Here is a 21,435-nt window from a genome sequence, read left to right as displayed (position 1 = left end):
CTGACGTATCTCCTGATTTGTAAGTATAAAGTTCTTGTTGTGTTAGTGGTTCCATTTGGCAGAGTTTCATTTTACGATTTTTGGAACAAATACCAGGTGATTCTGATTTAAACTTTTTGGCTTGCCATTTACTTTAAACTAGTCTATAAATTAGATGTGAAAAAGTCAGCGCTCTCTACTTTTACTATTTAAATCAGCGCATAAAAATTATGAATTAAATAAAAATGTAAAAAATGTAAACATTTTAAGATGCATAGCAATAATTGCTTATTTCGTATTGCTTATACAATTTTTCTCATGTGGAGCTTTCATAATATTTTTAAAATTTAGTTTGGGGAATATTACTTTATCATTCTACTTTTTAGATCGTAAGTACCTATATTGTGTACCAAGTTTGTTACAACACATACGCAAACACATATGCGTACGTATATTATATATATATATAAATATAATTTATATTGCTAGCAATGACGTATATTATTGCATTACAACTGTTAGCGAAAGGACGGACAGTTTGCGCTGACGGCGACGAATTGTTTCATTTTCGCGCCTATATACAAAATTATTACACGAATAAACGGCAGGCAAAAGCGGCTAATATAATTAATTATTAATTTCTGAAATTATTCCTAATGCCCTGAAAATGCTTGTTAAACTCTGCATAATGTGTTGAAACTTAAAAAAAAAAGACGTGTTTAAATTTAAATATTTTCATTTTTTAGGGCATTACGCTCCGGGTTCGGGTAAAAACTTTCTCGGGAAAGTGAGCAAAGTACCTCCGACGAAAAAACACGTTCATAAAATTTAATAATTCAAGAGTTTAAATGTTTGTTATTATTTTTAACTAATATTCGAGGCGGGAAAAGTTTAAAAGTATTTTATAATGATCTCTTACTCCCCTTCACCTCCAGTCAATCATACATTCAGTCGCTCTTTTTCTATCACGAGGTCAAGACATAAAAATTCTGTAATGCTCAAATTTTATACTAATAATAACACCAATAATGTATAATAATAATAATATATTATTAGTAATTGAATGATATTATTTTACGTACACAGCTGTGCGAGTATATATAGTTGGGGGGCGAATCGTCAAAACAGACCATATTATAACATTGTGATGTTCAATGGAATTGAATAAAATCAATATTTCGAGAGACTGACCTTCGTCGTCGTCAGAGTGATGGTACAACGAAAATATAATTTGTAAACGAACCGGAAGTACGGACGGTTAAACATGGCTATACGCCTTACCGGTACGATATTAGTACTGTTGCCCCTCGACGACCATGCATATAGATTTGCCTATGTAGAACGCCGGCGTCCAGCGAGGGATGGTCAACAGCAAAAAGACAAACCGCCACATCACCTCTACACTTTTAACATGTTATTTAATATCGTCGATTTTAGGTAGGAAACGTATGCATGCGCAAAAAAAAAATTCCATAGTTGTCGTCTCTGGGCAGACTTATAGAAGGGCCTATGGGAGTTTTCTTTTTTTTCTTTTTTCTGGGCACGGTCAGCGGTTTTCGGACGGACGGCCAAACTCCGCGGGGAACGGCCTCCGAGACGACCAACGGTAATGGTATCGATTTTCACGTCAAACGCGTTCCGACGAGTGTATTCGTCTTTTGGCTTTTGTCCCTTACGCTACCGCCGCCGCTGCCGAAACCAATTGCTCATGCGAAACGCGTCGAAACGGCCCAAAGTTATATTGGCCGGGCGCGACGTGGGTGGGAACAGTCGCGATTTTCGAGTGCCGATCGCGTGTGTTCTTCGTGACGTGTTAATATATATTATTAATAAAGTCATTCTTACATTGTTATAATACAATTTAAGTTTTATTGTGATAGAGTAATGAAGACATACACGCCCACCGCTCGTCTAACGAGTCAGAAACTGCTAAGATAATCAATCGAGTATGGTAGAAAATATAAATTGAGTGATTTCATTGTAACAAAGTACATTTAAAAAATGACAATAATTTAAAACCGTTTTTGTTTGAATTATATTATTTTAATATTATTTTATACGTGTGCTGATAAACGTATTAACTCAATCTCCGATGCATCACGTTCTATATTATATCTCACAAATCCATATTAATTTTGCGTCATGTTATTTTGGTTTACTATAATCGGAGTAAAATCGATATTTTCGTGAAACCAATATAAAAATAAATTGTTTATTATTATTATTTTTTTTTTTCATAAAAAGTTTGCATTCATTTTTTGTGTTATATTCCTTTTTAAGAAGTTATGGTAAATTATTTAAAAATCCCTTGGGAGACTAAAAATTCTACCAAAATATTTTTAATAGAAAAATGTAATAATAATTATAAAGACTGATTAATCAAGTAATAATTAACGCTTCAGCGTTATACTCAAATATCTTTTTGTTCTTTTTTTGAACGAAATTTCCCATTTTAATTTTAATATAAATCATATAAATATCATGTTGTTTTGTAATAAAAAATTGTTTATACTTTTTAGGAATACTGTTATGTTTTATGTGTAACATAACAATAATAATATGTTAAAGATTCATATGGTGGTATTTAATATGATATTATAAATTTCAATAAAAAATTTTGTTACACGAATCCTACTTTGAAATAAATACGAAATTAAGAAACACTATAATATTATTTTTAACTTTCAAAAAGTAATAGTCAAATAATTAATATTACTTAAGGAGAACAGGTAAAAAAAACATTAAATATGTAAATCGTTTTGACTTTTGACTAATTAATAATGATGTTAGCATAACAATATTATTGATATAAAATTACATAATATATTTTAATCGAATTTCTTTCTTTAAAATTTTCAAATTTTCATGTGAATTTGATTCATAGATTTTGTAACAGCTAAAACTTAACAAGTATTAAACTATTATTATTGCTACAATGAAATATTGATTAACAACAGTATTTTTATAGTGTTATTTTTTTTTTTTTTTTGGCATCGTACCATTTTTAAGATGAAATAAGATAAGACAGTGTTAGAACACGGAACTGATACTTGCTATTACAGTATAATATACTTATGATCATCCGATGATCCCATAGCATCCAAAATAATGACTTCGTAATACTGTACACATAAATATAGAAAAATAATAAGGAATTCATATATGAAAGAAAATATCGTTTTTTATTTTTAGGTGACACGGCTATTCTATTAATTTTTTTGTTCTAACACAGTGTTTCCCATCTTTTTTTTATTCTATACTCCTCTTGTAGATTTTTAAAAGTCGTACGCCTTCCCCTATCAATTTAGAATCTTGCAGTTTTTAATAAGCATTTATTTAATTTTAATAAAAATTTATCAAGTTTTGAATTTATTCTTTAAAACCACAAAATATGTTTCGTTTTTGTTAGGTAATTCATCAGGAACAACTAATAAACATTTAATAAAATAATGTAATACTTATAACCTTCTGAAAGCAACTCTAAAATAATTAGCTCTATTTTTGAAATTCTGCGAAATTTCATTAACTTAATATTTAAATTATTCATGGACTTTTTCTTAGTAATGATATAAGTTAAATTAAAAATTATCCTCAATAAAATAGCTTACATATTACAGTATTACAGACAAATAAAATATAATTAACACAATATTTTAATATTAGATAATTTTGTATAAATATATAACTTGAATAACTATACTTTTATTATTTTGTTTGTTATATTAGTTTTGCTCACGCTGATTATTTATCAAAAACAAATCAGCTTTTTAATAAATTATATGAGTAATATTGATTTTAAGCATTTAATTTTATTATTTATTTTAATAATTAAGACATTTTAATCAATTTATACAAATTACCGAGGTATATTTTTTAAATAATTATAATAATGTTATATTCATTGTCTTTAAGTCGTGTATTCGTCCATTCGTAGAAAATATAAGTTAAAACATTTTGTGAATGATTTATATGTAAGGTTTCATAATTGTTTATGAAGTAGTTGGAAATCGTTAGATTGTGGTTGTTTATTTTTAAACTAGTCAAATTCCTTTATAACATATTAAAGCACTTGTTAATTTTAAAATATGAAGATATTATTAAATGATAAAGAAGTAATATAACTAAAAATATATTAAATAACTTAAATAACCTAAGAATATCAGTAAATATTTGTATATCTATATAAATATTTAGTGATATATATATTTTTTTTAATATTAAGGAAGATTTATATTTGTTTATTTCATTTTTTAAATACTTTTACTTATTAAATAAATTATAGTTATTTAATTTTATAAAACACACCATGCAATATTTATATTATTTTTAAGTTTTTTAAACATTTAATTGTTTTTTTTAGTTCAGTGTTTACATAGAATTATGTTTAATCCTCATTAAAACCCAGTAACCGTTTGAAACTGTATTCAAATATTTTATTAAACAGAATTCTGTCACTGACAATGTTTAAGAATAATTCAAGTGAGTAAAAATATGTTTTTGATGGACCGTAATTACAATGTTCAACGATGTGTGATTTAACCAGTGCAGCTAATAATATAATAATATATTGATTAAAGGTATTTATTTATTTATTTAAACGACACCGAAGACACACGAGAAGAACGTATTTCAGTAGACAGTTTGTAATTTTGTGTTTATTATCACGGGAAGGAAAATGTTGTTCTCTTAGATAGTATCCCATTTCCCGTTGGTTATCTACGTTTATTTACGTTCTGTTTATTTTCTACGAAAAAAGAAATCGGTGAATTTTTCGTTGCCAAAAATGCAATTTCACCGACGTCCACTATAAGTTTGAATTGCAAGTGTAAACAGCGCACATATATAGATATATTTCTACTGTATCATAATAATTAGTTTTGTAACATACTAGCAGTGCCTTCGTCCTTGACGTCTTGTACTATTCGTCTGACACTCTGAGTAAACTTGCCCACAATATTCGAACCAGCTGAAACAAAATAAAAGCCATGTACAACATTTACATATCGTGTAATAATATATAATTCATAATAACACGTATATATAACATTACATTTAAAAATCACTTTGTTGTTAGTTCGAAGTTTGTGTATGTTCAACTAATAAACATCGTAGTAAACATTTTATTGTTGCAATATACAGTACGCATGTTACCTACCTACTTTGCGTATGAAAATGTAAAAGACTGCTGTATATATATAAATTCGTAAAACAAACTTATACAATATAAACAATTTACAATGAAATGTATTCAGTTACAGTCATGCGCTGTACGTCTACATGGCTTATTATGATTTTGTTTTTTTATTTCAATTATAAACATTTAAACATATTTTATTATTTTTGATCAAAATGGTTTAATAAAAAAATGGTTTTCCCAAAACGTTATTGCGAATTGCAATAATATGTGTATAGCTAGGAATAATAAACAAAATTACTCAAGTATTTATATTATACACGTATAATATTGGTATATAAATATTTACTTATTTTATGAACTTATTATATAATCATAAACCTTTTGTTTTACAGAAAATGTAATTTACTTTATTCAAAAGAAATCCAAGTTCAACTGTCATAAACATTTGTATTATAGGACGAAGAAACGAATTTTAAGGAGTTTAATTGTAAGTCTTATAAAACGTTAAAATGTAATAAATTAACACCAAGATTTATGGTAGAAAGATAATTTAGATTTATTAAAAAAAATTTTTTAATTTTTCGTTGAAACTACCTACGTATATTATTTAAGTATTTTTGTTTTTCAGTATTTCTTTTGTAGTTGCAAATTGTTAAACTAAAAGTCTACTTTTACATGGTTAATTTTATAGTATAATTATTATATTATACTTTATCATTATATTGTATTATATAGGGTGATTCACCAAATATGCTCACTCTTTATATTCAATAATAATGCTATTAATCAAATTATTGTTAATTCATTTTTTTTTTTTTTTTTGTATATTTGAACACCATATTATGTTTAGACAACAAGTTTTTTTATACCACATAAGAAATGTCTTTTAGTGATACATATTTCTTTATTTACGAAAGAAAACCATCAATTTTTTACTAAAGATAATAATCCTTAATAGTTTTACTTTACATTTAGTATAAAATATAATGCATATGTATTATTTAGCCTAGTAGGTTTTAACTATGACATACTTATTACAAATAATTATTATTTAATAACTCAGATTACTAAACTATTTGTTTAAAATTTGATCTATGTACATAAAAATTGATTTAAAAATTACAATCTTAACGATTTACAATAAAAAAGTGGTTTTTAGTTGAAAAAAAATCTGAAATTTGAATCAACACACAACACTCTTTAATGTTATAAAAATGTTTGAATGTTGAAATATGTATAAAAACAAGATTTCAAAATATTGCTTTTTAAAGTAAACTAAAACTAAAAGTTTTTTCAGAATTATTCAAAGAAAAATGTTTGTGGATATGCATAGTGAATTATTATGTAGATATGCTAAAATAAATAAAAAGGACTAAAAATCTAAAACGGTAAGAATTACCCACTATTACTATAATCTAAGTTGGCTCTTGAATATATAATTTATATAATTTACTTTCTATTTATTGATTATCGTTATAGTATAAGCTATGATCAGAATTTACTGATATATAGTGGCATTCGGTTTAATGCTTTTTTAAGATTAAAAGGCAATAGTTTTATTTTAAAAACGATTACGATAAGTTTATGTTTAATAGTCTCTTTGATCTTAAGTATATTAAATTGTATTTATAAATCATGAAAGAAATTTTGAGGAAATCTTGTACTTTAAGTTAAGTGTTAAGCTTAAATATTTTTTTTGATAACCAATAGAAAATGTTTCGATTTAAAAACCAATTAAAAATATAATATTCAATACTCGTTTCGAATAGAATAATTTATTTTACATTTTTATTTTTTTAACTATGTTTTTGTTGTACTATCTGTATTGATTTTGTTTCTTGAATAGAGTAGGTTTTTCAAATCATTACAAAAAACAAATAGCATTTATTTATATTTATTGTGTTTTATTAAATGTATAGTTTATATACCTTATTTTAGACGGGTTAGTTAACATTTAAAAATGTATAAGTGACCTTTTATCGTAATATTATGTACTCTTGTTTTCCTTCATGGGTTTTTTTATTGTTGTTTTTTCTTCTCACTATTATTATATTGCTAAATGCGTTAAATGTATATTTATTATTAGAGTTAAGTAAAATCTAATGAATATAATATGTATATATTAATTTAATTGTTGTGTCAAAATAATGTATGTATTTTATGATGACCAATATGGTGAGAATAATGGCGCAAATTATCCATCACAGAATTTTAGCATACATCTATATAATTTATATATAAACAGTGATGGATGGTTCCAAGGAGATGCGGTCTAACTTCAATTTGGAACATATTAATTTTTAATTAATAATTTTTTTTTTTTTATTGAAGATTGGAAGACTATGCAAAGTTCTAATTTTAAAATAATTTTCAACATAATGTTGCTTTTTTCTTTTTTTTTATAAAGAATTCGTTTTTCTAAAATAAATGGGCTAACATTATACGATACCGAATTTAAAATTTAAATATGATAAAATGAATATAGTGATAGAAAATTATGTTATCTACTTGTTTTGAGACCAAGACTGTACAATAAGGTTTTACATTTATACTTAAGGAGATAACAGTTGTTTTTTGATACGTATATTTATTTATATATTATAATATAATCTACATTCATTAGAAGGCGATTTGTATAGGCTGCTACTTTGGTATATTTTTGGGTATAGGTGGGTTTTGTACATTAATTTTCTCAATTTAGTATAAAACTATATTTCATTTATAAATTAAATCTATAAGTCTATGTAATCTAAGTGTTTCTAAAAATTGAATACGTTAATTAATTGCCTAATTAAGTCGGGTAAGCATTACCTATATACATTTTTAAATTGTTATCGTCTACGAATACCATAAAGGACTAAAGGAGTGCAGAATATTATTATAATAGCTCAATAAATTGAAAGAAACGGCTTTTAACTAATTTTCTTGGCATTAAGATATATAAAATATAATAAATAGGCACATTAAAATATTATTAATATTATTATTTAACAGGTATTCCCCTTTTTACAATGTATAACAATTATTACAATATACGTATTTACAATATAATAAATTACAACATAAAAATAAGATAAACTTAAAGGTATTTAAGGTAAAAGAAAATCAGGGTTCGTATTAGCATTCAGCATGAGACGTAGTAGTTAGAAAATTACAATTGTTGGAGTGCATATTATATAATTATTATTTTGTGTTACTTGCAAAAACTCAGTTTGACAAATTATTTAAGAGTATGAGGATATTTAACGTTTCACATAGTGCAGATTAAAATGTGTATGTAATAAGTTAAGATTCGTTTTCTATATTTTAAAAACATTCAATTTAATATTATTATTGTATGGTTAGAAGTGGATCAACGATTGACGTTAAATGCCCATATACGTATATTATGATATAACACGTAACTGTATTGTATAAAATGGTCACGAGGTTTTTAGAAGGGTTACACACTCCATACGTGATTACTGTATTCATTGTTGGCTTAATACCCCGTCACGTGTTGAGCGTGCGGCGAAGAAACGTTTCACGGATTTACGTAAAACGTTGAATACGAGCCACACGTATAATACATAGCCTTTTGGGTTTAAACGCTAACATGTAAGTTGTCGAATGGCCAAATGGTTTCTACAACTATGCAAGAGCCATTAATTACCACCAAGGATGTGCTTCCTATAAAACATGATAAAGTTTGTAGTCACGTTACCGGTTTCACTTAGATTATGTGGACGATGAAATATAAACATCAATTAAACAATATAATTATATTGTCACGTCGATATGCGCAAATACGCGATTATTAAATAATTTAAATTTTATCGATTGATGGCGATCGGCGATATGGTCGCCACGACCAATAAGAGCCCACATTATAATAAACACGTTTGTGCGGTACAACGTACGTAAAAAAAGATTACCAACAAGTTCATAGTAATTATGTTGGTAAGTACTTGTTGTATAAATCGATAAGTATTTTTCATGATGTGCAATAATAATAATATTTAATTCGCACAATTTTGACTTGGTTCTTTTGTTGGACTACTCGAAGTAAACGCGCACTACTGTTACTTCTTACCTCTTGCCAGTTACCAAGGGAGTGTACTGAATAAATTATAATCAGCTCAACACGGTGGTTTAAGACACACGGCGGTCCTTGGCCGTTAAAAAGTAATATATATATATATATATCGAACGGGGTAATTACTATTGCAAACGGTTTTCGAGTATTTAATAGTTGAATGACTCTCCGTGACACCACGAGTTTTCATTAGTAGTTGGCCAATTTTATCAGGCTGTACTCGTTTTTCAATTGGAGATTCCGATGAAAAATTAGGGTGTATTTCGCGCCTTAATTAATGGCTTTTATGAGACCATTTTGCCATTTTGATCCTTAGATTTTATGTCCTCGCCCGACCTGAAGTCAGTTTGCGAATTGAGATTTACCTAAATCCACAACGTTTTATTTCAGACCATTGAAGGCTACTATATATATTATTATAAATTATAATTTATAATACACCCGTGGATAAAGTTAATTATTCAATTAAATTTTAAATAATTCACTGTTGAAATAAAAATGATCCTCTTTCGGCATTCTCATTGGATATAGGTAGATACTCGTAGGTACTAATAATACCTTTCCGTTGTGCCTTTATTAAATAATATATAGGTACACGTATGCATGTTGTATAACTTACTTACATAAATAATATACATTTTTATTTTACATAATATCGGTATCGAGTGTAGGTTATAAAATATAATTTACTGTCAAAGTAATTGTTACAATCCAACGCGAATACATAATATTATTTGTATCGTTTTATTCCTATTGCATTGCTTGTCCACGATTCTCACGCATTGCAAAATGTTATTTCTAAGCCTTTGCGACGACACGAGTGCGTCTTATTTGTCATACAACATGTACAGTGTACATTGTACACGCAAAGGTCATTTACTAGTATTGCATGATTACGTACATGGCTAGTACGGCGGCGTGCGTTAAGAATATATAAAAACAGCTTGCGAGAAAAAAAATTGTCTCCGTCAACATTGTGAGCAGATGCCTTCCGTATTTTTATATTCGTACGTTCGAGAATATCTCTGCATAAGCGCACTAGAAACGATTACATATCGGTTTCGACCACGTTTTGAAACACGCTCAACACTCAATGGAACTGTTTACGGATACATTGCACGAATATACCTATTGTTGGATTACTCTGGGACCATTATGTACATATATAATATAATAGTTATTTGTCACAAAACGACCTGACCAAAGGACAAAAAAAATCTAACCAGACTATTGAGATCAGTTTGATAGCATTGAATAGTATAATAAATTGTTATTCCATGTTATTTGTGAGTATTTTAAACGTTTTTTTTTTTTTATTGGATATGACGTCAAACAAGTTTTCGTTTTAATAAATTTGTGTCCCTAAAACGATTTTAACAATGTTTATATATTATATTGTACGTATTTGTTTTTGATTAATTTAAATTAATATATTTTGATGGACCATAGACAGGTAACTTACCCACTAATTTTATTATCAATATGCAAATAATTTCATTAATTAGAAAATGGACCATACAATAAGTACAAAATCAATTTACATACGCGAAATTGCATATTTCTAAATTGTCAATTCAATAAGCAAATACGAGGAAAATTCTAGTTAGGCGTACTGTTGTTTCAAAAATATATAAATTCGGCTTGGGGATCGTCATCGCTGTCATTTATAATTAATAATTCTATTAAAGTATTTTTGCCAATATAACTTCATATCTTCATATGTCTATAATCTCTTTCTTTTCACTTTAGTATTGTTTTACCTTTTTAATATATAATATCTATCGACCGATAATTTTTTAGAAACCAACGATGAACTGAATGTTTAAATTCTACTGTAAGAAGCAGGAAATTCCGAGGGTAAGATATATAGTTGGTGTCCTATTGTTCACAGATTTTCTCAACAAACGGGTGCAAAAAATCAGGCACACAAACTGATCTGAGTATTAGATGAAAAATACTAATTTCTATATCTTGAAAAACAAAAATAGTAACGTGATGTATATGGTTTTAACATAAATGGTTAAAGTAACTAAAACATTATTAGCTTAATTCTAATAAATGTTACGCTTTTAAACTTTTCTGATTTAAAAAAAAATTAACATTTTAATCAATAATTCGACTTTAATATGACTCGGGTTATATTGCAGGTGTTTGAAATGTTATCATCGTCCAGTCAACGCGATCCGTTTCTACGCATCGTTTAGTCAAATTTAATTGCGCGCGGAATTGTGACAAGAAAAAAAGTCATTAGGGTTTGGATGAATTTCAATCGGCGGCAAAGAGGCAGTACTTTTAAAAGCCAGGAGAGTATCCCGGAGCTACGTATTTATATAGGGAATTACGGGCGAAGACCTCTCCCGGTAGATCTTGGTAGCGCTAACTTATTAAGGTTAACGCGGGAAACAAAACACAGTTAAAAAAAAAAAAAATGAAGAGATGAGAAACGAAATGTATTTTCCATAATAATATAATAATATTGCTGAAAGGCTGCAAGGCGCCAGTCTGGTGTGTCGCGCTGATACGATTTGCGCGACGCTCGTTATGGCCGGAAGGCGTTGTTTACGTCACCTATAAAGCAGCGCACGCTAATGATTTTCGAGATATAACATCAAATTGCAGCATGTGACATTGGTAGTGGTTAGCGTTATTGTTTTTTTATTTTTTTTTTACCACTTCAATATCAATGAAACGCGTGTATAGTATATCTGTAAAGTGCACGCGTAGTCGTTTAGATATTATATAATCTCTTCATAATGATTATGATTATTATGGACTATATTGTCGGACGTGTGTGGCCGGACACTCGCATACGTATTCGACCGTGAAAACGACACGGTTCGTTACTATATATTGAGGGCACGCAGGTCATTCATGAATGGACAAAAAAATCAAACCAGCATATTTTATTAAAATTTATATTTTTGTATCATTAAATTGTACACAGAGTGTTTCGCTAGGCGTGTTCACCCTTTTTAATATTTAATAATATTACATTTATTCATAACCTGATTTTTGAAAATTTGTAATTAAATATATTCGAATAGACAGTATATACCCTTATAATTTTAAATACTTAAATTGTTATTATCATTAATGGAGTATTTTATGGTGGCACATATAAGTATGCGCACTTATTTTTTCAGATAATAACTACCCTTTTTATATTAGTCTCTAACAACAATGGATTTAAATAATATATAATTCTTGGTCTATTATATATATATTATATTTTTATAAATTATAAAATTGTAATAAAATAATAATACTATTACTAATTAATTTTAAAATAATCATAGATACTATATCTTTTAAACCAACTAACATGAACCGTTTTTTAGTATTTATAGTTTTATTACTCAGAAATTACTCGATACGGTTTTGATGATATTTTATATGCGCCATTGCCCATTATATGTTATTAACAATCATCTCAGAAATTTGTAATAAAAAAGTAATTATCATTTGAAAAAAATATTCTTTATTGCCACAAGAAATTTCTTAAATTTCTAAAAAAGACATCTAATTACCTATATGAAAATATAGTCCTTATCGCATTATGTTACTATCACAACCACGTCCATCCCTTCCCTCAATCTAAAAAATCTCTATATTTTTTAAATTATTTTCAATATTATTTAATAATAGAAATTTTAGATGAAAACAATATTTTTTAAGTCAGTTTTTAGACTTTGGACCGCGTAATTGCGTGTTTTTATATCGGTTTGTAAATATACCGTATAAATACGGTAATGTCTATTTATATCTTGTGGCTGATAGAACAATTTTTATAGAATTAGTAAAAATAAATGTTTTATTTTCTTATTGTTTATAATAATAACTATTTAATAATTATTAATGTTTGTGTTACAGGGTTGTACATATTGAATAACCAATTATTTTACATAAAAGAGACAAAGACCTTGCAAAATATCCGGGAAGTAAAAAATGTTTAAATTTTATAAAGTAATTATTAAGTAAATTAATAAACATTAAAAATATTTAAACAAAAAGAAAGCTAAGAGGAAGTTATAATCTCTTTACCTCCTACTAGCAACATATCTTATTTATAAAACGTAAAATTAGGCGGGCAAGTGGGTAACGCTTTACTGTACAGTAACTAAACTAACTAACTAGACTAGTAAGAGTCAACTGAGTCACTGACCACTGTAATGGATCAGTTTATTTTGAATTCAATGACATATAATTGTATATGAAAAACGATTAGACAGTCGTTAGCATATTTCACTAAATTTATTTCATAATATAAAAAAATAATATGACTTTTAGTAAACTTTTATTGTATGATAGGTAGAACAAATTATGAGAAATAATTTAATTTTAAACATTTATAAAAAAATATTTTGAATAATATATTTTCTATATTTTTTAATTAGTAAATGAACAACTTATGAATAATCTTTTATTACATTTTCAAGCTGTTTGACCTAGTAAACAATATTTTATCGACAATATCTGAAAAATAACTAAAAATTTGAATATTTATTATTCCTATAAATAGCACAAAAAGAGTCGAAATATTTATAAAATGTTTTCATGTATTAACAATGCTAATATAATAATTTAATGAAAATTTCATGTATCTACAGTAGGTACCTAAGATATTTTTTTTCGAGTTAGACCAAAAAAACAAAATCAGTTTTGTTAAATACTGCACGTTTCAAGAATAAATTCCCAATTTTCCTTAATTTTATTCCCCTAGAATTTTTAAAACTCTTGAGAATTTTCAATTTTAATCTTGTAAAAGTACCAAAGATTTAATTTGTTTAAAGTCACTACCATTTAAGTCGAAAATCCAAGCGTATTTAATGCCCTAATAAGTGGTGATAGATAAAAAAAACACAAATCATAAATCATAAATCATTATAAAATCAATACATGTATCGCTACAATCCAAATTTAAAATCTTAATCACCGCATAAAGTGTTGATAATAGCGCACAGTAAATTGTATGCTCAATAGTCAAATTTCAACATGTATTCAACTAATATTTGTTATATTTGAAAAAAAAAACGGTTCATATAAATCAACAGCGATTGGGTTGTTATCATAGTGCAGTTAAATAATAACTTTGCGGTCGCTTTTTAACCAACTGTTTGATATATTATTATAGTGATGACAGTACACGGTCGGACGTGTATACTAATTTATACAAAACTACATTTTAAGTGTACCGGTTACGGGGGTGGAACGTAGAACTGAACTACCGCAGAGTTTTGGATAGTTGCCCACTATTTCCGTCGGCGCAATTCGCAGTGTCCATAAATAAAATAAGTGAATTTTTGAAATATTCAATTGATTCTATTATATCTAAATAATCTATGCACCATTCAATTCTACGCGATTTCCACATTTTAAAACGGTTATACGGTCATATACAAAATTGAATTATTCGTGCGTCAACGTATAGGTACCTACAAGAAACTGTTAGTCCATAAAATCGCACTCAGACCGACGGCCGTACATATATATCAACCGTCACTCGACTATCGATAGTGCTGCAGGATACCTATAGGCAACTTATCCGATGGGCACACGATAAAAATAGGGTGAAAATGTTTGGACATAATATTTCTTTTGTAATATTCTAGAAAAACCTATAAATAAAAACGAGAAAATAAAATTAATATCGTTGATGTATATAATATTATTATATTCACCTCCTGGTACCGACATCGGGACGTAATAATTTTCAACGGACAGCACAGCCACGCGTCTTTACTGTTACCTGTATAATATGCTTCATTGTTAATGATACAATTACTACATGAGTTATATTGGCGGTGTTCGGTAATGAACCCGGGCCCATTTATCACGAAAATATCACGAGGTTAAATAGTAATTATTATGTTATATTTCGACCGCTTAATAGTGGTGTATGCTGCGTTTAATAATTCTACCGTCCATTACTTATTATTTCTTGGACCGCACTCCAGGCGCCACTGCAGTGTGGTATACTATCGAAGGTAGGTATACCTACGTACGCGTGGTTAACCAAATATCCTGGTTTGCCTACGAACTTTATACGCAGTTGCTGTCCGAACGTCTATATATACAGTGGCCCGTTTTGCGGCGGTACAGGCGTCCTATACGTAACGCGTTATACCTAGTAATACAGTCATATTATATCTATTACACTCGTCGTGGTTCGCGACCACAAGCTGCCCTCATTTAATTGTTCAAAACGTGTATGGGCGGCGCACACGAATGAGCAAACAACAATAAACATAATATTCTAACTGCTTTGAGCATATAATATTATATATTGCGATACATTTTGAATGTTCCTATCCAAATATTAACTGTGTGTCTGTGTCCCCGGGTTAGCTGTTATCCGTCCTATACGGTTTAATGTCTACCATAATACCTATAATAGCAGTAAAAGCACCTAACTGTATGTGTAATAAAATGACTTTGCTTAGTAATTCAGACGCATCTATACTGTAAAACATGAATAATTTTCAACTCTTGAATATCATACGATGTTTTTGATGAAAATTTTTTATCTTATTTATCTTATTTCACAAATTAAAATATCAATGGATTTTTAAATAAACATATCGTGCTATTCACACTATTCGTATAATCATAGTAATGTGTATAATATACTTATATACGTTAAAATAGGATTAGGTATACTTATAACGTATTCACGTATAACATTCGTATGAATATTATATTTAATTAACGTTGATATATAGTATGTTGATTGTTGATCATTGGTTGGTCGAACTTGCGTCAATGTATGGAATAAAGACTAAGGGCGTGCATAGATTTTACGTTTGTGATACGATATTTTTTTCTTCGTGATGAATTTTCATATAGATATTGCTAAATATCAAGTTTTGTGTTTTTTATATTTATCAATAGACTTTAAATTTTATGAAAATTGTTAATTATTATAGAATAAGAAATCTATATTTCTAATATAGATATAAATTCGGAGTTACTTCAAGGTTTCCATGCATACAATTTTAGGTATGTTGCATATTTTATGCATTTTAGATTCTTACTTATTTCTGAGTTATGGTTAAATTATATTTAGAATAGTTTTTTTTATGATTTTTCTTATACTTAACAGCATTTCATTTCAGATAATATTGAATAGTAGGCATTGCTTTCAAGTTAATATCATTATTTATTTGATTATTTTATTTTCTTAACTACAATATAATTATATACCTAAAATTTAAATAAATACTTGGTAATTAATTAATATAATATATATATTTGTTGCAGTTATTTCAAATAAATGGTAATGATAGCAAATAATGTATTATAATATTAATGCAAAGATACATTGTAACGACACATATTATACCGTCATAAACGTCATGTTTATTAGAAATAGCTATATGTCAAATCTATTATGAAAAGCGACCAAAACTAACAAATTAAAATATCTGTTCACAATAATATATTATAGTTTACATTAGTTGACACAAATAAAATTTACAACATTAATCGAAAATTTGTTTTTATTAACGGATTTGAGCACACAAATATATTAAACAATTTTATCGAATTTAGATTTTTTCAGAATCCTATTATACTTTTTAAATTATTTGAAAATGTAAAGATATTATTTCAATAACATTTTTACGATGAGTTATGGTTAATTTTACTCATTTATATCGAGTATAATATATAACTACATTACTCTATTTTCATTAATTTTAAATCTGTGTACATAATTGAAAGTTTATGACACTTAATACTTGTTTAAATTAAATTTTAAATCCAGCACTTAAATTTTAATTTGTAAGTTAGTTTTAATTAAGTATTTAAAGTTAAGGTTTGATAAGATATTTCGGTTTGTTTGGAAAACTATGACAGAACAATATGTTTATATAATTGTATTGTGTAATCTTTAAGGATTGGTATATAATTATTTGATTTTTTTTTTTGTAAAATAAATATTGGTATCATTATTAATTTATCATAACTATTCGTTTTGTTTTTTCTTTTATTTGAATTAGTCAATTTGTTACAACATTTTCGTTAAAAAAAATGTGTTTGCCAAATTATTATATATTTGTTATTAAACGAGACCTTTAGACCTTTAATAGTTGTTTTACCGACGTAAAAATAATTCATTTCATAGAAGGGAAACGCCTCGATAAAATAATTTATGGCATTTGATAGTTTTTTTTATTTTTTTCATTATATTTTCATTTATGCAATATATCAAAGGGACATTTCTATGCTGTACATGACTAAAATACATTTTTGCGAATAAATTAAAATTATTTTGTTTAGTTTAATCCTTTTTTTTTAATATATACTTATGATGAAGTATTAAGTGTGTACTTAGATTAGTGTTGATTTTTCGCTTTGTATTTATTTTACCTTTTTTTTGGTGATTACGTTATTTGAGAATTTCAAACAATTTATAAACCATTTTCAACTAAATTACGGTAAAATTTTAAATTAATTGAAAAAAATTGAGTCTTTATTGATTTATTTTATACAATTTTTTATTACCTTTGAATATTTTTATTATTATAAATTAGCCAACCAAATAATAAAGTATAAAATAAAATAAATATTCCAACTGAGAAATTTGTTAGAATTAAAAATATAATATTAATACAAATTCATAATATTTTACATAGTTTTTATCTATTGTTCATTCACTGTCTAACTGAATATTTTAGTTGTTCTATTGGACAAAACAGTTGCTTAACATTTCTTAAAATAGGCAAATACATATAATCAGGACGATTTAATTTATAACAGACTTTTGGATATAGTTTAAATGTTTACCTTCACAGTTCCACAACAACATTTAAAATGCTTCTGTTTTTTTGTACTTTAACCTTGATGGGTGTGGTTGATTTAATTTAATAAAGTAACTGTCTTTAGTCCGCATGCGCCTTTATATCATATATTTATTATTTATTTCCTAAAGTTAAATTTACATAATATCATTAATTTATATTTTTAATCAACTAAAAAAAAAAGTTTTAAGATAAATTAACCGATATTTGAAAAAAGCAAAATATTTAAACAATAATATTAATTTTTTTATTACTACAGTACTACACTAATGTTTAAAAATGGTATGATTATTTATAGGCAATATATTATAGATAAGTATACATATATTTATAATATTGCCATATATTACGTATTGTAATATTATTTAATATTATATTTTTATTATTAAATTATTAAATTAAATCGCATTTTAAAAATAAACAAAACCACGATGTATTTTTCACAAGTATCATGATGGTGAACTTAGCATAAACGTTTATAAAGTGCCACTTACCAGTCACCACTCATCATTAACCATTGTATATCTACATCTAAGACGCGTGCGCTTTAATACTGTTGTTGTTAAACTTCCGTCATTGAGAAACATTTTGTTGGGTACGATGACGACTGCAGATTTTGCATTGCGCCCCCCCTTTTTGACCATGATTATACGTGGTAATCCCAATTATATACGGTCACGTTTTATAAGCTAGAAAAATACCGCCGACGCGTCGACACAAGGACGACGTTATGTTATTATGTTTCCCTGAAAAGTAATCAGTGGGTTACACGACGACAACGATTCGAAAAAACGCAATTATGGTGATCTTGCAACAACATACACGTATGTACGTCTACTACAGATGTCTCGTTTTGGTATTACCGAAAGCGTTTGCGCCGCCGCGGAGAACGATAAAATGACGCAACGGTGTGATAGGCAACGACAATGGAAAATCCTTATGTTTCGACTCGTTCACGGGAACGTTTTTGTTTTTAAATTGGAAACATGCATTATGTCATGTACGCAGCGTTTCGTCAAATACACGTTCGTATAACGTTATTGTCAGTCTTAAGACTTCCGCGCAGTTAATAGTTCAAAAAAAAAAATCGAGACGAATCAAACGCTTCGTTGAACATTTTTTTTCTTTATTATTATTAAATCAACGCGCATATAACTTTTTTTTCCACTCTACGATGGATTTTATGGGCGGTATGATGATAACTATAGGCAAAGAACGGAACGACGGTAGCACGTTTCTGGTGAAAAAACTCTTTTATAGTTCAGAAAACTATTCCGGACTAAACTCAATCAAAAACTCAATTAACCAAAAGCTTTTGTGTGTGTGCGCCCGGACGACGAAAATATTGCTTATGCATTCAAAAGGCGGTTGGTCGTCCAAGTTTCGCGCTTTTGTAAAAAAAAAAAAGATTTTTTTCTCAAATAATATAATGACGCACAGTAAAAACGAGAAAAAAAAGTAATAACCCCTTAGGATGCGTGACGAGACGTGGCGAGGGAATCATAGGGGAAGAAGGTTTGTAATTTTAATAATAAATTTCGGATAAAATGTAACATTTACTTTGTCTTTTGGGCGAATAATTTATTTTTCACCACTACTCCATCACACCTTAACGAGACTCAGCGCCCGGTTACGGGAGTGGATTTCTCTCTCGCTATATCACTCTCTCGCTTCATCTCTCGTTCTCACTCATCCATCCCGCTCTGATTCTCTGTGTAACTTAATCACAGTCTCTTTCATTTCAACGTTTTTCTCATCTCTCTCAACGATGAAGCAATGATAAATCGATGACTTTTGATCATGGCGTATTTTGACTTCAGGCGGGGGATGCCTGCAAATACCAAAAGCATATTAAATAATTGATTACATTTTAAGAAATTTGTGAATTTATTACAAAGTCTTTGAAGTTATAAGTTAGGCCTATTTCTAATCAGAAAGATACTTTGAAAATACGCTTGGTCTTGTAGAAATACCCCGGATGATGTGAACAATACTTTATATGTTATCGACAATATTGTAAAAACGCTGTATTAAATGTTTTACTTCAGCATTGTACGTCGGTGGAATGAACATAGAACTCGAATTTGTATAATATATAATAATACTGTCAACTGTGTAAGTATAATTGTTTTCCTTATTTTTATTAGTTCCAATCTCTATGAACACAACTTTTGCAGTACCTGTCGTGATGAATACATTATATCTGGTGGTTAGGTATATTAATATCTTGTATATAATGACTGTTCCGAGATGGAGTTCCTTCCACCGCCCCTCGAAGCATAGGCGCCGCCAGGAATTTTATCAGGGGGGTGCATCGTGCAAGTAGATATACGCTAATTTCTAAATAATGCTTATATATACGAAATAATAATAATAATAATAATAATAATAATAGTTAAATACGTAATATAATATAATATAATGTAGATAATTATGAAAAATAAAATAGTTTCAATACCATTCAATTTTTTTAATTTAATTTAATTTTTTGTAGAGCCAGGGGGGTGCAAGTGAACCCCCTTGCACCCCCCTCGCGGCGCCCATGCCTCGAAGTCATCCATTCCTGGATCAATGTGCAGTTGAAAAATTTTAATTATATATATACGGTTATGATGCACCGACGGAATATCCTTCACACGTGTGTATAAACGTAGCCTCGTAGGTAATATATATTACTATTGATAATTATCTGCTTAACGGGCTGGTTGTGTGGTAAGCAGGTCGGTGTGGCGCACGAACTTTACGGTAGGCACTTATATTATTACGGTTGACAAGTTTCAGCGGAGACACGTGATGATATACGTACGTGCGCGCTCTAACTCCCATGAAATACCACTACAGCTAGGCGTGTTCAGTTGTTATTAATTTATTCAATTTAGGAAGGTATATGTAGTAAACACCAGTAACCTGATATGGTATTCCATAATAATTATGAAGCTGTCATAGTTCACTTTGAACGTTTTCCTACCACCATCACTACCAATGGTGCTGAAAGTTAAAGAGTGCGGGATTAAATATACCACTTTCTTATAATACTATACAGGGTAATTCATCAAGCAAGATCCCCCTCTCATTTTTTCTTTAATAGCAAATGCATTCAAATTTTGGTTTTTAAAACTTTAAAATATACTTAAAGGCTATATTTTAAAATATTAATTTTAAATCTTTTAAACAGTGTCTTTAGCGCTAAAAACTTTTTATTTTCAAAGTTACTCTCCTGGCTTTGGTCCTGGCTCACCTTTCAAAAACAATTTGTAACAGCTCATAACACTACTTCAAATACTTTTGTCTTATCATCCGGTGTTCCTAAGAGTGGCTATTCATTTAAGTCCTCTTGTTTTTGCTGTTTTCACTAATTATCTTTCATTCTCAAAGTTCTTTTATTTTTAGGTGTTGCAAAATCCTATAGGAAAATAAGCTATGTACCTAATACTAAACGAATCTCT

General features: G+C 28.2%; 1 protein-coding gene across 3 annotated transcripts in view; it reads right to left on the bottom strand.

The window, feature by feature from the left end:
- The window catches only part of LOC132924017 (uncharacterized), a 153,643-nt gene that overhangs the window by 21,695 nt on the left and 110,513 nt on the right, over nucleotides 1-21,435 (bottom strand). For all 3 annotated transcript variants that reach the window (XM_060988084.1, XM_060988091.1, XM_060988077.1), the window contains exon 3: nucleotides 4,868-4,945. In XM_060988084.1, the coding sequence (XP_060844067.1) occupies nucleotides 4,868-4,945 (78 nt within the window). The remainder of the gene's footprint in view (nucleotides 1-4,867; nucleotides 4,946-21,435) is intronic.

The sequence above is a fragment of the Rhopalosiphum padi genome, chromosome 1 (genome assembly GCF_020882245.1).
Source record: "Rhopalosiphum padi isolate XX-2018 chromosome 1, ASM2088224v1, whole genome shotgun sequence".
In the NCBI taxonomy this organism is placed as follows: domain Eukaryota; kingdom Metazoa; phylum Arthropoda; class Insecta; order Hemiptera; family Aphididae; genus Rhopalosiphum; species Rhopalosiphum padi.
The sequence above is the reverse complement of the archived record's forward strand: the minus strand, read 5'-3'. Positions and strand labels throughout refer to the sequence as shown.